The following is an 18,447-nucleotide window of genomic DNA, read 5'->3' on the forward strand; positions in this document are numbered from 1 at the left end:
CTCGGAACTTATGGACGATATGTTGGGCTTTCTCGGTGACCACAATCCATGTTTCCTCTTCAAAAGCTTGTTCATCGATCACCTTCCAGAGGATGTGCGTTCTCATCTCATTTCCACTCTGGACGATACTCCTCCGCGTGACTTGGTTCTTTTGGCCGATAAACTTATTTCGACTAAGATGGGAGCAATTCAAGCAATGTCCGGGAAAAGCAAGAGAGAACCCTCCATTCCTTGGGCACGGCGGACCAGTTGGTGTCAATTTCATCAAGAGGTTTGGTCCCAAAGCAATCAATTGCGAGAAACCTTGTTCTTTCGTTCCACGGAGTCAGAGATCCAAGGTTGGGGTACACGCGATGTCGGGAAACGGCGAAGTCGATCTTCAGTAATGGGCGTAGGAGGTCGACTTTTGTTTGTTACGAATTCAATAAATAATCAAACTTATTTAGTTGATTCTGGCGCCCAGATTAGTGTTCTGCCTGCTCCGTCGCATGCCAAAGCATCACTGCGGGGGAAATCATTTTTCTCTGCAGCCAATGGCTCGGCTATTCTCTGTTATGGGATGACCTCTCGGACAATGAGATTTGGCAATCAATCGAATTTATGGAATTTCTAGCTCACCGATCCGAAACAAGCAATTTTCAAAACCAAGTTATTTGATTTTAAAATATATTATCACCTTACACCACTCCTTTGTTACATGCGATTTTAAAGGTACAAAATTCATCAATTTCAGCCCCAAAATGCCCCGGTTATATGTTAATTTAATTTTTCAGTTTTCAATATCATAAAAGAAAATATTGTTTTTCCTTTTCTTGCAGAACTTCAAATTAATTAAAAGCGTTATACAACCATACTTGAAACACTCAATAAGCCGATGTTTGAAATTTTGCTTTTGAATCATCCAAAAGACACTTAGCTGAACCGTCTCTGAAAATTTGACAAACATCAAGGCAGCCCCAAAGAAGTTATTTTGAATCAGTTTTAACAAAGTCTTCAAGAAATGGACAAATGTAAAACATTGTGTTTTGTATGTATTGTCATCATAATTCAAGTGAATGTGTAGCTAAGTGTTCTCATGATGATTGTAAAATTCATTTTTGAAGATCACACTTTCAGTGTGTTTGAAGTGACATTATATAGCATTTTGAGCTATTATGACACTATGTAACAAAAGGAAAAATAATTTTTCATTTTTGTGATATTGAAAATTGACCCTAATTCTTTGGGAAATTGAATCAAGACATAACGCGTTTACTTGAAAAGCCCTATTGTGACTGAGACTTGTTCTGTTTGTTACGAAGTCAGATGGCAGCTCTCTCGCTCGGCCCTGCCATCTGATTGATGGGTGTCCCAATTGCGGGATATTCCCGTTATTGTGAGACTATGCTAGAAAGAGAAAAATAATCTCTCATTTTTGTGATATTAAAAATCGACATCAATTCTTTGGAAAATTGAAGTAACATATAACAGGGGCATTTTGGGGCTAAAACCGATGAAATTTAGACCACTAAATCCCTTGTAACAAAGTAGCGGTGTATTAGATGATGTCATACTGTATAATCAAATGCTAACTAAGTTTGCTCCCAATTCACAATGAAAAAACAAATTTGAAAATTTTAGTTTTTGTAATGCTTTTAGATACGTAAGTTTTTATGAGATGAGATATGAAAGGATTAAACCAAAGTTGTTCCGTGTCATTTTCTGAGGTAAAAAAATCCCTAGGCATCTTTGGGGATTTCCGTCGAAGTTTTAAAGGAAATATTTACCACTTTGTCTTTTTAAGGAGCAGAGTCCTATAGTTTTGCCAACTGACCATTGCCACTGTCCATTGTATTTTAAGCAGATCATGCCCGTAGTGTTGATCAGATTGCAAAGTATGTCATTCCTGTGACAATCTTATGCTAAGTTATCTTCAAAGAGTAGTAATCAAGGAACATTGATCGGAACATTAATGTGCTTGCACATTGTTCTTGTACTTCAATACTTGAACGAATTTAGTTTGTTCACGCCAATTTAGTCGCCACATACGTGAGCTATTAATTTGCACATACGTGAGCTATTAATTTGACAAAAAGCACGAAACTTAAGAGCGATGGGGTTTTCGGAGTAAGGGTAAGCCAAATCCTTTTATTCTAAAGAGGCATTCTGATAAAGTAATTGAATCCTAATTCAATTTAATTCAATTACAATCGGATAGTGATTGTAATTGTAATTAATCATATTTGAAAATGAATTGATTACACCTGAAACGAATGTAATTGTAATGGAAATAAATTACATTTTAGAATGTTGACACAGATTTGCCCACAATAGTGCACTCATAAAAAAATTGAAAAGGAAAATGTGATCATGTCATGGGAACCGAATCAGATTTCTTGAGACAAGTTAAAAGAACATCGGAATGATCAAAAGCAAGGTTTCCTTGCAAATCGAAAGTTAAGTATCGGACACCCCTAGTCCCATATGTGTGTGAAAACACTCAATCTACCAATACTTGAAGTTTGAACTGTGTGAAATCTTGTTGGGTGAAGCAAATGTTCGCACTTGAATCTGCCTCAAACACCCTCAATGAAAAGCATATCAACAAGTCAAACAAACTTGGGATAAAGGCCCTTTCCGAGAATTCACATTGGCCTTCTTGACTTTAAATACAATGGCCCTGTGTGTACGCTGAAAGGCTGTCCGTATAAAAAGGCCAGGGAACTAGGTTTCTTCGTCAGTTCAATTTGACAAAGTGTTTTGAATACTGGGAAGCAGTCATGACGAGCCTTATCTACCTAACATTCATCACCTTTGCTAACCTTTGCCTTATTTCGGCAGAAACGCCAGAGACCTTATCATCCAAGTTTAATCAGTTGACCCCCAAAAACTCTACTGGATTACCTCTTGTCCCCGTCAACCCCATAGATGCACTCTTGGATCAAAAAGCAGCCATAACGGATGTGGAACAACAAGAGAAGGAGCTGGATGAACTAGTGGCAGAGAGCCAACTGGACAGCCCCATTCCCATTCCTGTTGTTAACTATTTGGAACCGTACACAATTCATTCATTCACCATTCCACAAAACGGACATCCGCCCTTGACCAAATCCAGACTTTCGTTTATCCAGAGCCAATTAAGGGAAATCATCTTTGAGGACCGAATTGCCCACGTGGTCAGAATCATCTTCCATGATTGCGTTGGTAAGCTACGAGTGGTCTTATGATTTATTCACCTCTCAATTCAAGTGTTCCATTAATCTCCGATGGAACCTAGGTGGTTGTGATGGCTGCCTCAATCGAGATTTACCTCCCAATATGACCCCCATGCTGAACACTGCCACCCTGTTGGACAACTTGTACGACTCCCAAGGCTTTAGTGATTGGTTGTCCCGAGCAGATTTCTACGCCTTGGCTGGAATCACGGCTATCGAAATTGGAGTAGAGAATGCCAATGTTGGTTGCTTTTTTTTCAATTGCATCCGCATGGTAAGTGAAGAACATTTGAAGGATGAAAATCGAGCTTGGATAAACCGCGCTCAAAAGGCATGGTCACCAATAAGACGTCGAGAGATTGGTCACTGTTGAGGAAAGATAGCAGAGACGAACCATGATATGAAGAGTGGAATACTATCCAGAGCAGTGATTATGAACAAGTTTTGGAGTGTTTGTTGAATGACTAGAATACCTAGTCAATTGTTCCCTTCGAATATGAACGTGCTCCTGAATAATCTATATTTGCTTTTATTTTAGCCACGATTCCACTTCCGGTATGGTCGAAAGGATTGTGCCACGAGCCCTCTTTCAAGTGGCGTCCAATCTTTTCCCGAGGGCAAAGATGACTATGACGCGGTTATGGAGTTTTTCGCCAATGAGTTTGGTTTGAGGCCTCGTTATGCAACTGCTCTCTTGGGCGCTCATACCTTAGGGGGAGCTGCTGGAGCTGCTGGGTCCGGGTTCGTTGGATTTTGGAAAGAAAGTAATGAATTTCCAGTCTTCGGTTGACAAGTAATGTTATCTAGTCGAGCCTCGTTTTCCTTCTAGATGCCATTGAAGCAGCTAAATTTGACCAGAGATACTTTTCGCTCTTGTCTGACCGACGGCTATATTGGAATCACCTCGACGTTTCCGCTCAGACCGGTGCAAATTCGCCCCGATTTCAATGGGAGGGATTCGTTAACAATCAGCAAGTAAGACTTGAGCCATAGCCTCAGCTCAACATCTGAGGGCGAATCAATAACTCTAGTGATATGTTTGTTTTCTGTCAACCCCAGGTGTCATTCATGTTGAATTCGGATGTGAGCTTATTGCTGGACATTCAAACCAACAACGTGTAAGTATTACGAACTTGTGGGCTCAGAGCCAAAGCCGGTGGTTGGTGGGTGCAAACCAGACCTAATTGTGATCCTGTTTTTCTCCTTGATATTACAATCTAGTGGGCAAAGCTCGTGCAACTTCAACACTTGCCCTTATTCACCCACGGCATTACTGGTTCATATCTACGCCCGATTTCCCAACTTTTGGATCCGCGACTTCGAGAGGGCCTTTGCAAGAATGATTGAGAACGGCTCGACGTGGCTTCTTGCAGTTTAAATCAGGAAAGGGCATAATCCTGCCTCATTTCCCTGCCACCACATCAACAAATCTTTATCTCAGTTACATGATTGACTGGACTGGCTGGATTTGAAAGAACGAATGCAACGGATGTTGAGTACAGGATTCTAGTATGAATAATAAACTGGCACTTTCTCCACTTCCTGTTCCGTGTATTTTGGTTTTTGTTTGTCCGAATTGCGCTTTCTCAATATTTTTGAACACATCGTACGCTCATGCATTGAAACTTTTTCGAGTATGAATTGCGAATCTGTAAGCGGTCCCTGTAAAAGGATCGTCGGCTCTTGTTCAATTGCAATCAAGCCAATTTGGAACTTATTACTTGGAGTGCGATTATGGAAAAGAACTTGTCGTGCATTGAGAAGCTCAATCTTCTTGCTTATTTTTCAATCATAGTTTACTGCGAATTCTTAGTGAGCAGCCGCTCCTTCTTCTCGATCTCCTTCTCCTTCTCTTTCCTCCTCTTCCACCTCATCTTCCACCTCCTCCTCCTCCTCCTCCCCCTTCTTGTCGTTCTTGTTCGACTCTTCTTCTTATTCTTCCTTGTCTCACACCTAATCGTGACGAGGAGAAGATGGATAGACGGAGTTTCATCACCATTCCCAGCTTCTCCATTCAGGTCAACCCATTTGTTTCAAAGGGAGGATGAAATATCCCTTGCACCTGAGGATGAATGGATGTGGATAGCACCTATTTTCAGGTTTAAAGACATCTTGTCGAACCACTCCATGTACATTATTAGTTCTCTCCCCTCTTACGTGAACAGAAGTAATGGTAGTGGAGTATGTAGATAAGGCACACACACAAAACAAAAACACCCCTGGCATGAATCAAAATCCTGAATCTTCACCAATCTTGAGATCCAACCACTCGCGAACAATAGTGTGCGCAATGGTTATCCGTGTGTACGTAGTGTTTACTCGTAGTGTGCTTGGACTAAAGCACATGCAAAACCAAGCTCCAGAGGCATGAGATATAGTCAAAGCTCCCCTTGCCTACCACAAGCATGTGTATTGAGCACCACTCGAGAAGCTCAATTGTGGTTGGGTTTCTTTTCCTCGCTCTCCCGCTCTCTCTTGCTCTCTCTCTCTCTCTCTCTCTCTCTCTCTCTCTCTCTCTCTCCCTCATTCCATTCCCAACCAGGCCGCCGGGGTATCCAACCTTGTGTACATGAATATATGTGCCCTACCCCAATCCACCTGTGCAGATATTCCTTACTGCCACTTCTACGATTGGTACCAGGAGTCATCCCACCACTGCTACTCGTAGTTCTGGTAGTAGTCTCTACAGTAGGAGCAGCTTCAGGAATCGAGGTCTCATTCAGTCCTACCAGCCATGTCGTTGCCTTCATGGTGTTCATTCAGTTTCTGGAAGAGAGAGGCAAAGGTTGAGGATGGCGGAGGTCTCCCATCGCTCAAATTGGGACGTCTATTTCTCTTAACCTGAGTCCATACGTTGACAAGAAGTAGGATTCCCTGATCAAGCCCAATCTAAGCGCTTGGCATTCACCTTTTGACATCTCGGGATCAGTTCTTCTTGTTCTTCGGCTTCATTCCGCCTGTTTTGTGGTCGATCGTTTTTTATCAGTTCTCCTCCTCAGTCAGTGATCATTTGGTCGGCAAGATGGTTTGGGCCCCCATCGAGCTCTACTACACGCCAAGTTCTCCGCATTGCCGAGCCGTACTCATGTGTCTCAAGGCATTGGGATTGGATGTGGAACTCATTAAATTGGACATGTATCAGAAGTACGAGCACAAGAAGCCCTGGTTTATCAAGGTAGGTGGTGATTCAACAATAACAACGCAACCACTGCGACGACGACGGTGATGACACCGTCAAGTACTCTGGCCAAGTCTGGTACTGCTGGACTCACTTGAACACATTCGTTCATCCTCGTGATCGTCTTCGCAATTTCGTTTGTCTATGAATGGTCGAGGTCTGACTCTGCATGAAGTAATACATCAATGATAATGCTTATTTGGTTGTGAATGTGTGGCCTATAAACCACGATGGTTTGAAAGCTCAGGGCTCGGCCCATTCTCGAACATTTAAGGAAATCGCCAATCCCGAGGCTTCTCTTTGACTGGCCCTCACCACCACATTCACGGATTAGTCATGGGCGATAAATCATCCAAAAAATGGGCGATTGGCGCTGTTCAGAATTCATCAAGTCGGCATTCATTTACTTGATCGCATATGCTGAAAGGTAATGGAGGGAAACACCATTTTGCTCCCCCAAAACCCGTTGAATAATGTCCATTTTATGGGTCCTCTTCTTTCCTTTCGAGCCAAAATGTCTCCCCTTTTTTTGCTCCATGGCCACAAAACGCAATGGGTGAACACTTGGCGAAATGTTTTGAGTGCTAAGGATGGTCGTACTTTAAAATTAAGTAAGTAAGTAAGTAAGCAAGCAAGCAAGCAAGCAAGCAAGCAAGCCAACATGAGGACGACGTCGACGACGGCTACGACGACATCGAATCTTTGGGCAATGAATGAGCAAACTGAGTGGGCGGGTTCCGTCTTCGTCTTCGTCTTTTTCTTCATCTTTCCCTCCTTGGTTTGATACTGCTACAGTAGGTCCCTATGAAATAGAGAATGGGATGGTGGTATAGAATGAGCGAGCGAATGAGTGACTAACTAACTCACTGACGGATAAACTGACGGACGGACAGACGGACTTGAGTGACTGAGAGACTGACTCACTGACGGATGGACGGATGGACTGACTGACTGACTGACTGACTGACTGACTGAGGAGCCCTTGTGACAAGAACACTCAAGAGAAGTTTTGTTTCTTCAAAAAAAATCCAAAACCACCTCTTCGGGTTCTTATCCTATAAGATACCTACCCTACCCTTGCAGGTGCCAAATTGGCTCAAGCACAACAAGCCTGCCCTAAACACGATATCATGGGTTGTTTGTGCAATTTTTCAACCCATCATTACTATAGCCATTTAATGGTGGGAGTAAACTCTTTTTTCATAAGAGGGAACATTAGTTATCGGCCCGACCCTCGAGACTGAAAGCCGTCATGGAAGCGTGAACGAGTTCGAAAGGATCCCTGGTGTCGCCACAAACGCCACTAGATTGGTGATAACATCGAAATGGTTGTTCTTCCATTCGTGTTTATTCACGACAATGAACCTGCTCTCATCGGCAGAGTCACGGAAGATGATGATGACGACGACGACGATGACGACGACGACGATGACGAAGACGACGACGACAACGACTCCAAGAACCAAGACGGCAAATAGTACTATAGTATTATCTTGAATCCACTTCAAGTCTATGATATCGTTCAAACACACGTGTTCCGAGTTCTTTTCACTTCTGCACAGTGCCTACAGCAAAATAGCTAACTGCAAGGTATCTGTACTGAGTCTCTTGAACGAACGTAATCATGTGTACGGCTCGTTCGAATGAAGGTTCAAATCGGAATGAACAGCTCAAAAGCTCATGAGAGTGATGCACCTGTTGAAAAAAATCCGACCCAACACCCTCAAACGCAATTATTTCGACCCCCTGAGCTCATTTACCACCAGGCATCGGGAAAATATACCCATCTGCAAGTTTTGGCCAAGGCGATCCTTCCTGGAATATGAAGAAACATTGCAGTTTGCATCACGTCATTGTTTCCTTTGTCCGGCTTTGAGTGCCTGTTTGTACATACCAGTGGACGATCTTATGTGCCTACGAACTAACTTATACTTCTACACTTGGGTGCACTTACGTACAGTACCTACGGATAGGTCTACGGACAAATCAGAAAACGCGTTCTGACGTCGTGCCAACAACCAAATGAGCTTTTTTGCCTTATGCGATGGATCCCCATGGATAAGAGCGAACTCAGGGGGAAATACATTAGACCGAATTAATACCAAGATGCTTTGGAACAACTTGCATATCTTGATTCAACCAAGCTCGTCGCCAAACTGGGAGGGTTTGTCAAGACAGTGTGATGAAAGGATCAACTACACAATTGCAAAAATACCAATCCCATCGTGGGCCCACACCAAACATTTTTTCCCGACAAACTCGTATTAGCCTACCCGTCTTTTGGTATTTTTCAATTTTTGCCTCCAACGTCACGTTCCGTGGAATAATCGGCCATACCACTAGATTTGAGTCCGAGACATCTTATTTCTTACACATGAGTGGATGTAGTGTAGTTTGCTAGTCTGAGCCCCATCGTGAACGAGTGGTCTCGTCCCTTAAAAATGATAAACTCTTGGACCTCCATCTCGATTACTCATAAACCAAGGCAAACCCCTTTGATAAGACTTCCAACCCCACGCCGCTTATCTTTAAGAGAGGCGAGCCAGTGAAAGAAGCATGATGTACGTACGAACCTAGTGCCATGTTGTGCATAAAGCCTGACTAAATTACTAATCATCTTCCTAGACCAAGCTTGGTCTTGAACTGAGCCATATCAATCCATAGAACCTGTTAAGAAACTCAGTCTAAGGACAAGTGGCCTAGGATACCATGATTCATTAATATCTTCTTGGCTCTGTTTTGTCTGACCAAGACATTTCTTTGAGCTAGAACCCATCTCGTCTAGCTTTCTCACTTGTTGATTCGACTTTAATAACATGAAGCCCGAAGGAACGAATATGAGGGCGAGGTTCCCAATTTAGTGCATCTCAGAGAGGTCAATCGATTTGAGTAACTGATTTGGCCGGGCAAATAAGGCGTTTGCCATCTACTGTATAAGGAGATTCCACCCCACTTGATGTCGTTCAATTAGAAGACGAAATTATTTCCTTGAATGTCAATCGGCTCTTTGTTTTCCAGATGAACCCCCAGCACACCGTCCCCACGATCAATGACAGTGGGTACATTTTATGGGAAAGGTAAGTGACCGAGCAAGGTCTCGTCGATCCATCTCAGCCAGCCTCATCAAACAACACCAATTCACACCATCGTCGCTCAAACCCAAACCGAAATCGTCCAGGATTTCTGTCTTTTTCCGCTTTGCTGCCGTTAGATTGATTCCTTTCGATTTTATCTGGGGTATTGTCGGCACAGGGTAGAAAAGGTCAGTTCTCCATGATGAACCAGCTCCACAGATTCACAGATTCCCCAAGACTTCCAAAGGGCAAATGCCCCAAGGGGTGTTGACAGTGTCATTGTCTGTGGAAGAACGAGGCCCAAGATGAATAGCCAACGATGAGTTGTCTTCGATGATTGGCGTCAGTATAAAGTTATTGTTCTTTTTCGTTTGCAGTCGAGCCATCATGTGTTACTTGGTCAATAAGTACAACAACGACGACCTTGAGCTTCAGAGTCTCTATCCCAAGGATCCAGAGTCTCGAGGGAACATCGATAAACTACTCTTCTTTGACATTGGATCACTTTACAAGAGTATTGTGGACTATTTCGTAAGCCTTTGAATGAGCGCAATGTGTGCTCAGCGATATGTTTGTTGATCCTCCCTGTTTTCCAACATATATGCATTTGCAGCACCCCATGCTCATGACTGGCGAAGGTAGTGATGAGAAGAAGGCCAATGCCTTGAAAACGGCCTTGGACTACTTGGACGGATTTCTGTCTCAACAAACCTTCGTCGTTGGAGACTCTTTGACCATTGCTGATCTCTCCATTTTATCCTCAATAACACAACTCGAAGCTTTGGACTTTAAGATCACAGGATACAAGTAAGGATTCAAAATTGTGCTTGGAGAGGTTTCAAGGTGATTTGGTTGTACTGTTGATTTAGGTCGTTTTGACACGGCAAGACTGAAGGTTTTCGTGCAAAAATAGCAACGCCTTGAATTACATCTTAGTTCAGCTCAATTGGTTGCAAATCAAGGAAAATTGGACTTAATCAATCCTTACCTGGCAACAATGATCCGAGCTTAAACAATTGATTTACATTTATAACCGATGACGAAGAAAGGAAATGTATCCAATGATTTGAGACATCTTGAAACAAATAATTGTGGAAGCCCAAAACGTGGAAATGGACTTTGTGAAGTCAATATTTTTTTCCTTGAAGGGTTTTAAATTATAGTGCATCGTTGCAAATAAACAAGGAAATATCACTGAATGTGAATTAGTTGTCATAAAAAATGGCGTTAAACGAAATCTTTTTCCAAAGCTAAACTACCAAATCCGGTAAATCAATTTTAAGCAAGTTCAAAGGAGATCAAAGCTCTATGCACTCTCACTTTCAAAGCTTAATCTTTTTTTTGAAATTTGTGATTTATGAAAAGAATTTCTCGTTATGTCATTTTTATTGATAACAGCTTCTCTCCAATTAGTTGTCACAAATATCATATCCTAATATCTAATTGTCAAAAAAAAAAATTATGACTTGCAATTACAGGATGGCCCATATGAAATGCTCTAAGGTCTTTAGCATACTCTCATTTGGCTATTTTTCATTTTAGTTACTTGCAATCCATTTCAAATTTCTACCAGAGCCTTCTCTCCACGATCAGGAACAGTCATTCAAGAAGAGCATGGCGACCTTGTGACTGCCATAGAGAAAGAGCATGGTTCAATGTCTCAGAGGAGATAGAGCGTACCGGTTGTTTTTGTTCCAAATCGATATCCACAAATTCAAAGCAAAAAGTGGGCATTTTTCTAAAAAAAATTGGTTGATATGTTGGACATAGTCGGATCTATAGATATTGCCTCAAATTTACTATTTTATGAAGTACTTCATTAATTATAAATTAGGGTCGAAAAAATAGTTTGTGATTTTGGTCAAAATAGTTGTTTTTAAATAAGTCCAGAAAGCATAAAAATAAGTTCTAAAAAGGTGAAAGTAGTTTTTATTTGTTTGGATATTCAAGTAATAACGTGATAATTAAGTTAAAAATTGCTGCGTTAATATCATCACAAACTTCTTGATCCTTAATCCCAGTTCTTTGCCCGTGGTCTGGTCTATTGTAAGGGGATTTGCTCCTCTTGAATGAAGTTCCCCCTATTACCAATGGTTTGAGGATGGGCACCGAAAGGCTCACCCACTTCCCTGGGCCTCTTGTCGGTCTTCAGTAGGCCCATAGTTTTGGTTCTGACATCAAGACTGCTCTCACTTGCATTTTTGAACATTGTTTTGGTGGCAAACGATGCGAGGGTTACTACTCGCCTTAAGGTTAAATTAGATCAAGGCATTTTGACACTCATGTATACGCATGACTCTACTTTATGTGCTTTAGGTGCGTTTCAAAGCAATTTTCACATGCATTGAACATTATTTTTTCGTAAGGCAATACAAGGGCAAGTCAGAACGGCCTTGAGAACTTTCGGAGAGGAGGGGGCACTAAGTATGCGTGAACTACGACTCCCCTGGACTTGGATGAATTTGTGGCCGGCCCAGTGTCGTTGAAAAATGTGCACACTTTGGGCAAAACATGGGTCTCGGTTTGTTTTGGAGACCAGATTATAGCCAAGATGGTAGATTATGCATTTTCATTCTCCGTTGGTTAGTCAAATCTTTCTTTTTGCCAAAGGTGTTCTTGAACTTTTTTCAATAAAACACTCACGAACTGTTCAATCATCGAGTGATGGTGGAGGAAGAATGATGTATATTGCTATGAGGAGGTGGAGGCAAATATTGATAAATTGCAAAGCGCCATTATCGCGAGTAAAGAGGAATGTGGAAAAATAATGCTTTAAAGAAATAACAACAAACTTGGATATGAAATTGAGAATGAAAGACCAATCGCGACAAAACAATTTGTGTTTGGGATTCAGAAATGGCAACTCAACAATTTCATGCATCTTTTTGATCTTGGTACACTTTGCTCCAACTGAAGAGAAAATGTTTTTGGTCCCCATATGGACCTTACTGAACGATCAATACTCCTCAGCTCCACCTTGTTCTTTTTCTCCATTTCGATTATTCTTAGACATGTGTTCTTGCATGCAAGTAGAGGACAATTCCCTCGAATGTCTCATTAATTCTTCTACTGTTCCAGGCATCTGTCTCGTTGGCTTCAAAAATTGAAAGAGGACTTGCCTTACTTCGACGAGTGCAACAAGGAGGGCATTGACATGTTTCGATCTTGGGCCAGAAGCAAGCAAGGCACCAATGGGAACTCGGAGAACCTCTTGCGTCACAAAAAGCCGATCCGCTGCAAAACATATGATTAACAATTCATGTACAACAAAGATGACGCCTCACAGCATTAACAAGCCAAAGTGTTCTAATCATCCCGCATTTTCTTCGTGTGGTTACGTTTTATGCGAGTACTAAAACCAAATAAAATAATCCCCCCAAAATATGTATATATGTTACGGAGATTCATTTCAACAATATCACAGGCTATGGCAAGGAAAGTTACTAAATAAATGTAAACAAGCTGGCAAGCAATCACTATCACTAGTTGGTTATCTAGATTGCTTGAGTAAAATGTTATGAGTGGCGATGGATGAAGGCAGGTAGGTTTACGGAGACCGAGAGTGGACTTCACGAGGAATTTGTAGGGGAAGCATCGATCTTATTGGCCTTCGTGACCACGATCTTCTCAGGGGATCCGTGGCGTTGGGAACTCCTTGGAATGGTGGAACCGAGTTCGGCACGTTGGAAGTTCTCGCCGCCTTGGACCCGCTTCGCCCTGCGACGGCATTGCCTTGAATAGAAAGCAAACATCAATATAATTAACAATCACAATGAACATAAAAATTCACAATGCATTGAGAACGTGAATTACCGTGTGAGATAGCAAGGATAACAACAAGGAATGCAAAACAGCATGAATGTCAACTTCCACAATCCGTGGCAAAACCCATTGCTCTGAGTCAAGTTGAACCAGGTGCGTGGACACAAATCGACTTGGAAATCCTGGGGCGGTTCCTCTGAGCAGCACAAATATCGTCGTTGGTCAAGCTCGGCCTCCTCTGTTGAATGGTACACGGTGCCATAATCTCGAGCTAGCCTGTCCAGGGTGGAACCTGGTGGGTGAGGCGGCACTCGTCCAGAGCTAGTCGAGCTTCCTCGGCTGGGATGGGCCATGACCCTCGATGTTCTCGGTCGGAGACGGGATCCAGTCTTGGAGGTTGTGGATTGGTGGACGTCTTCTGTTCGGGTTTGTGTTTAAGCTGTCAGATTGTTGCGATAACATCCCACCTTCATCCTGGACAAGTTTGCGACAGAGTTGGTGCTTGGTACAGAAGGGGCGTATGTTGAGAATCTTATTGCCTGCTACACTCTTATACATACTAGTAATTGTTTCACTGGAGAGACACACGGGAAGCCTCCCATTTAACCTCCAGAATACACTCCCCTGCCTCAGCTACAGCTGATTTGGAAACTTTTCCTTCACGAAGGCAGACCACCATTTCACTGGGCAGAGGGCGCGCCTCTCTCTCTCTCTCTGTCTGCCTCACTCTCTGCCTGAGTCCTTGTAAACTTCCATCGCGGGGCATGAACTGGATACCTTGGACGTTGAGCTAGATGCATACCTAGAGAGGCCGGACTCGGAATGTCAGGTCGAAGGATGCTCTTTTAGAACATCAGAGGCGGTTGTCAGGTCAATCAAGTTGGACCTTAGTGCCTTCTCTATGTATCATCTTGATTTGTTCTTAGAAATTTAGAAAGAAAGAAGGATATGAGTCAGAAGGTGGAACAATAATGTTCTACGCCCTAAGGGCTTATTGATGATGCATCTGGTAGTTGTTCTCCGTACTGAATAGAACAACTTGAAAATTCAAGAAAATGCGATAAGTTTCTTCAGAACAAAACAGATAGCACTGGTTGAACAATTGAAGACACAGTTATCAAGTTTAGTACATGTCCGCTCTTTGAAGTTCATGAAGGGACCTTTTCAGGCCAAAGTTAGCTTTTCCCCAATTTTTTGGTGCCCACATGAAAATGTCCGATCTGGAACTCATTCCTCGCGTAAGAGATTTCTTGTAGCCTCCGATTATTAATCCAATGTTCTTATCAGTCTAAAAATCTTTCCATCGCAGGAATCTAGCCTATCTGACATCTTGTCTAGAGGCACCGTCGCTGAGTTGGAATCCTATTTAGAGGCCAATCCCCACTTGGTCCTGGATGCTCCAATTGCAGATTTGCAAGGACGCACCCTACTCCACGAAGCCATTCGGTTGGGCCAAATCCCCATGGTAGGTCTCCTGCTTGAACGACATGCCAATCCTTGTCAAAAAATATCTGCCCATGGAAAAACGGTTCTTCATCTAACGGCGCAGAAATGCTGGTCACAAGTGTTGAAACTTTTGCTACAAAACCTGGGCCCCCATCAATTTCGAATCAATGATCAAGACAATAGCCAAAGCAAGAAGACACCGCTTCACTTCGTCTTGCATAAACTATTGCGTCAAAAAGACAATGAAGAAGCACGAAGTTGTTTAAATTCACTTTTAACATTTGACGGCATTGATGTGAACATTGTGGATGCAAATGAGGTGAGCCCTCTAGAAATGGCCATCGACATTGATGAGCAGTGGATCATTGAGGAGATGATTCATTTGGATGCCAATCTTGATCACATCTCACGAACTCATCAAAAATCTCTGCGAGAGATTCTGACCGAACGTTTTCCCAATTTGATTTTGAGACAAGAATCTGATGCCAATCCAAATATTTGGTATTGTCTTGAGACGGGAGAAGAGGATGCCATTGTGGAAGAGATTGAACGATTGGCGGCCCAAAACAAGAACTTTGATTTCGATTCTGACAATGGTACCTTTTCTTTGCTGCAATTCGCTTGCTTGAATCAACTGGAAAAAGTTGTGAAAGAGCTTTTAAAAGCAGGTGCCAGTCCTAATCAAACGGTCATTGGCGGCTTTGCTTATCCACCATGTTTTATTGTCGCTCAAAGACGAAATCTGAGACTGCTGAGTATCCTGAAAGACCATCCTGGAACCGATTTTGGTCGCATCATTAAGAAAGACAACAAACGAATCAATGTTCTTCATTATATGCTTCATTCCGACTTCAACTACCGAGATAGCGTATCAAGGAGGGAGCAACCAAAAGATATGGCGATGATCTCCAACACCCTAACCACTCTTGAGATGATCCTAGGAGATAGGCATCTTCTCGGGGAGAACCGATACGATTTTTTGGTGAATGATCCTATGGAGCCCTGTGGGAACACCCCGCTACATCTGGCCTCACGCTTTCCAGTTCAGTCTGTGGCTCACGCCCTACTCCTTCAATATGGAGCCCACCGCAGTCTGTTCAAGGTGAACCAGATGGGTTGGGACCCCATTCAGAAGCTCACGACATCCACAGTCAAAGCTTACCTGGACAACTGCATATCGTGGCAAGAGCATCCGTTGCAAGATGACTTTCATGTGTCTCTAGACCACGAGGCCTTGGTTCCCAAACGGAAATTCTATCCATTTAAGGGAATCGAACTGGTGGACCAAGGACAATTGGAAGACAGCTGCTTGCCTTACTATTACGTGCAGGAAGGTCATCAAGTCACGGAACTTGAGTTTGTTTGCCGTTTGGCTGACCTTCACATGGATTTGTGCGATCATCCCATCATTTCATCTTTCGTTTCGTCCAAATGGGATCATTTCCAAAAATTTCGATCTTTACGCTGGGGCATGATATCCTTTCGCTCTTTGTTGACGGTCTCTTCCATACTTTATTGCTTTGTCACCTTCGGTGGAAAGAGCATGGTTGGCAGCACCGAGTGTCTCAAGGCTGCCTCATTGAATGCCTCAGAGGAGAAATTCAATCCAGCCAATTGTTCACTAATTGAAATAAGTGAACTCTTCCGGTATGTGTTGCTGTCATTTTGGGGAGTGGCCGGCTTGTACGTGGTGTTTCGGATCTCACTCCAAATGACCATAGATCTGCGATCGTGTTTGGCCAATTTAAAGTTTCTCTTTCGGTTGATGGATTTTTGGGTGCTCGTCCTTCTCGTGATTTGCATTCCCTTCATCGCTCTCAGTCCTCCTCATGAAGAGGTCATTTTTTCCTTCTCCCAAGCCCGCGATCTTTCCGGGATGATCCTGGTTCTTTGTGGTGTGGACTTAAGCCTTTTGCTTCGAGATCATTGGCTGCACGACCGAGAGCTGGTCTCCAAACTCTATTGGACAGAAGTGGTGGCCAAGGACATGTTCAAGTTCTTATCGCTTCACTTATTCCTCATCGGGGGTTTCATCGCAGCTTTCTATCTCCAACTCCACGATGACACCATGGGATTTGGCGAGAGCGAACATAACTCCTTCACCTCACAGACTATCATCACCAAGATCATGGCCATGATCATCGGGGAACTCGAATATGGCGATTTTCCTTTCACCAGTCTCGTGTTCAATTACATCACATTTGGCCTGTTTGTTTTCATTGTCGTCATCGTGATGATGAACTTACTCACCGGTTTCGCCGTTCTGGATGTCCAAGACCTTACCAATCAATCCAATGACAAGATGTGGAAAAATCTGGCCTCGCAGATGACCACCTGGGAACAAGGCGTGATCCAATTGACGCAAATGTTTCCTTCGGCTCGTCGGTGGTTGGCAAACATTGCCAGTCTTAGGCCAGGAGAGATCCTGGTCATTTATCCCAACAATCCTACGCCTTACCTCAAAACGAACGAGATATTGATCAAAGACGAGAGTGTGGCTAATGCCGCCAAGATGCATTGCCAGAAGCAGATCGAAAAACTAGAGGAAACGTTGCTATTGGATCAGCAACCCCAGAATTAATTATGACCTGTGGGCACGCTTCAACTTGTATTTACTTTAGTCGCCTTGTACACTATTTCAACCATCCATGAAAGAGGGTTTGCCCGGACTTGTCCTCCAAAACCTTTGTCTTGACCAAGTGTTGGATCCATTGTTCGTGATGTTCGGCCACCCGATGAAAAACATCCTTGCGACCACTTCTTAACAGGCTCTTACACTCCTCAATATCATTCAGTTCGGTCAGGAGTCCTTCCAACCGACCCCGGTCGGAGGGATTGAAAAACACGATCCGGAACTTGGGACTGAAGTATTTGTCCTTGATCTTCTGGAGGTCTGGCCGGTCAATCTTGTCCACGTCTTTCGTGTCTAAAAGGAAGTCTAGCTCACATTCTCCGTCCATCTTTTCGTCTGGATCTTCTTCATCGTCATTGAGATCCACGTGAACTCGAAGAAAACGGCGAAACTCGGTCAATGCATTGGGAACGCCTCGATTTTCCAATGTTGATGACAAATACAGAGAGGATACTTTTTTCGGATCGCCCATTTTATCTCTTGTGATACTCGCACTGAGGTTTATGAGTCATCCAAAATGTGGCAACGATGGAAAATGGCTTGATGCAATTATTCTCCCTAACTCAACTTGCAACTCGACATGCACAATGAACGAGTGATTTGATTGATCAATTGAGACCAAATAGAAGGAACCGTATTGTCTTACACCTTAATGCACACAGACATGACTGATAAGTTCGTCTGTGGTATGTAATTGTGTATATGGGCATGTTCAAGGCCTGCTTCAACACTGTCGAACCCTCTATCCAAGAAAAACAGGGAAAAGAGAGTTGACTTGGTGGCTAAAATGCGGACATTTTCTCAAAACTGTGAGCGGCAACCTTCGGGAATCACCCGAAAGATTAAAGAACAAAGACATTCGTGAGTTTTCCATCGAGACAAGCGATTTCCTGATTGAGAGCTAGGTGCCTCTTTAAGCAAATCATTTTCCAAATCAGTGTTTTTGACCATGTCGTCCTTCACTTTCTTCGGGCTTGTCAAATGCTGAATTTTTATGTCTCGAATTATATTCTCGTTTGGACAGTAAAAGCCAATGCAATTAAAAATCAATGAAAATACGAGAGCTGAAAAATGCCCAAATGCAATCATGAACCGAAAGAAACCATTTATTTTTAGTTGTTATCCCTCTTGTATGAGTAACATAAGCAACAGTAGTAAAAT

At 42.9% G+C, this 18,447-nt stretch overlaps 4 protein-coding genes across 4 annotated transcripts; 3 read left to right on the forward strand and 1 right to left on the reverse strand.

Annotated features, from left to right (window-relative positions):
* Positions 1-2,685: 2,685 nt before the first annotated feature.
* LOC131884575 (putative ascorbate peroxidase) lies at positions 2,686-4,738 on the forward strand. Its single transcript, XM_059232404.1, has 6 exons — positions 2,686-3,183; positions 3,257-3,468; positions 3,733-3,958; positions 4,024-4,169; positions 4,254-4,312; positions 4,416-4,738. Exons 1-6 carry the CDS (start codon positions 2,760-2,762, stop codon positions 4,570-4,572), a joined length of 1,224 nt encoding a protein of 407 aa, XP_059088387.1. The 5' UTR covers positions 2,686-2,759; the 3' UTR covers positions 4,573-4,738.
* A 1,166-nt stretch (positions 4,739-5,904) lies between these two features.
* On the forward strand, positions 5,905-12,834 carry LOC131884581 (glutathione S-transferase 1-1-like). The gene is made up of 5 exons (XM_059232409.1): positions 5,905-6,369; positions 9,391-9,449; positions 9,824-9,977; positions 10,060-10,253; positions 12,525-12,834. Exons 1-5 carry the CDS (start codon positions 6,217-6,219, stop codon positions 12,697-12,699), a joined length of 735 nt encoding a protein of 244 aa, XP_059088392.1. The 5' UTR covers positions 5,905-6,216; the 3' UTR covers positions 12,700-12,834.
* Positions 12,835-13,877, reverse strand: LOC131884583 (uncharacterized). Its single transcript, XM_059232411.1, has 2 exons — positions 13,260-13,877; positions 12,835-13,178 (listed from the first exon to the last, which is right to left on the reverse strand). Exons 1-2 carry the CDS (start codon positions 13,559-13,561, stop codon positions 13,016-13,018), a joined length of 465 nt encoding a protein of 154 aa, XP_059088394.1. The 5' UTR covers positions 13,562-13,877; the 3' UTR covers positions 12,835-13,015.
* A 425-nt stretch (positions 13,878-14,302) lies between these two features.
* On the forward strand, positions 14,303-18,408 carry LOC131884569 (uncharacterized). The gene is made up of 2 exons (XM_059232397.1): positions 14,303-14,446; positions 14,518-18,408. The coding sequence occupies exons 1-2, from the start codon at positions 14,414-14,416 to the stop codon at positions 17,233-17,235; spliced, it is 2,751 nt and encodes a 916-aa protein (XP_059088380.1). The 5' UTR covers positions 14,303-14,413; the 3' UTR covers positions 17,236-18,408.
* The last annotated feature ends 39 nt before the right edge of the window (positions 18,409-18,447 follow it).

Source organism: Tigriopus californicus, chromosome 8, assembly GCF_007210705.1.
Source record: "Tigriopus californicus strain San Diego chromosome 8, Tcal_SD_v2.1, whole genome shotgun sequence".
NCBI lineage: Eukaryota > Metazoa > Arthropoda > Copepoda > Harpacticoida > Harpacticidae > Tigriopus > Tigriopus californicus.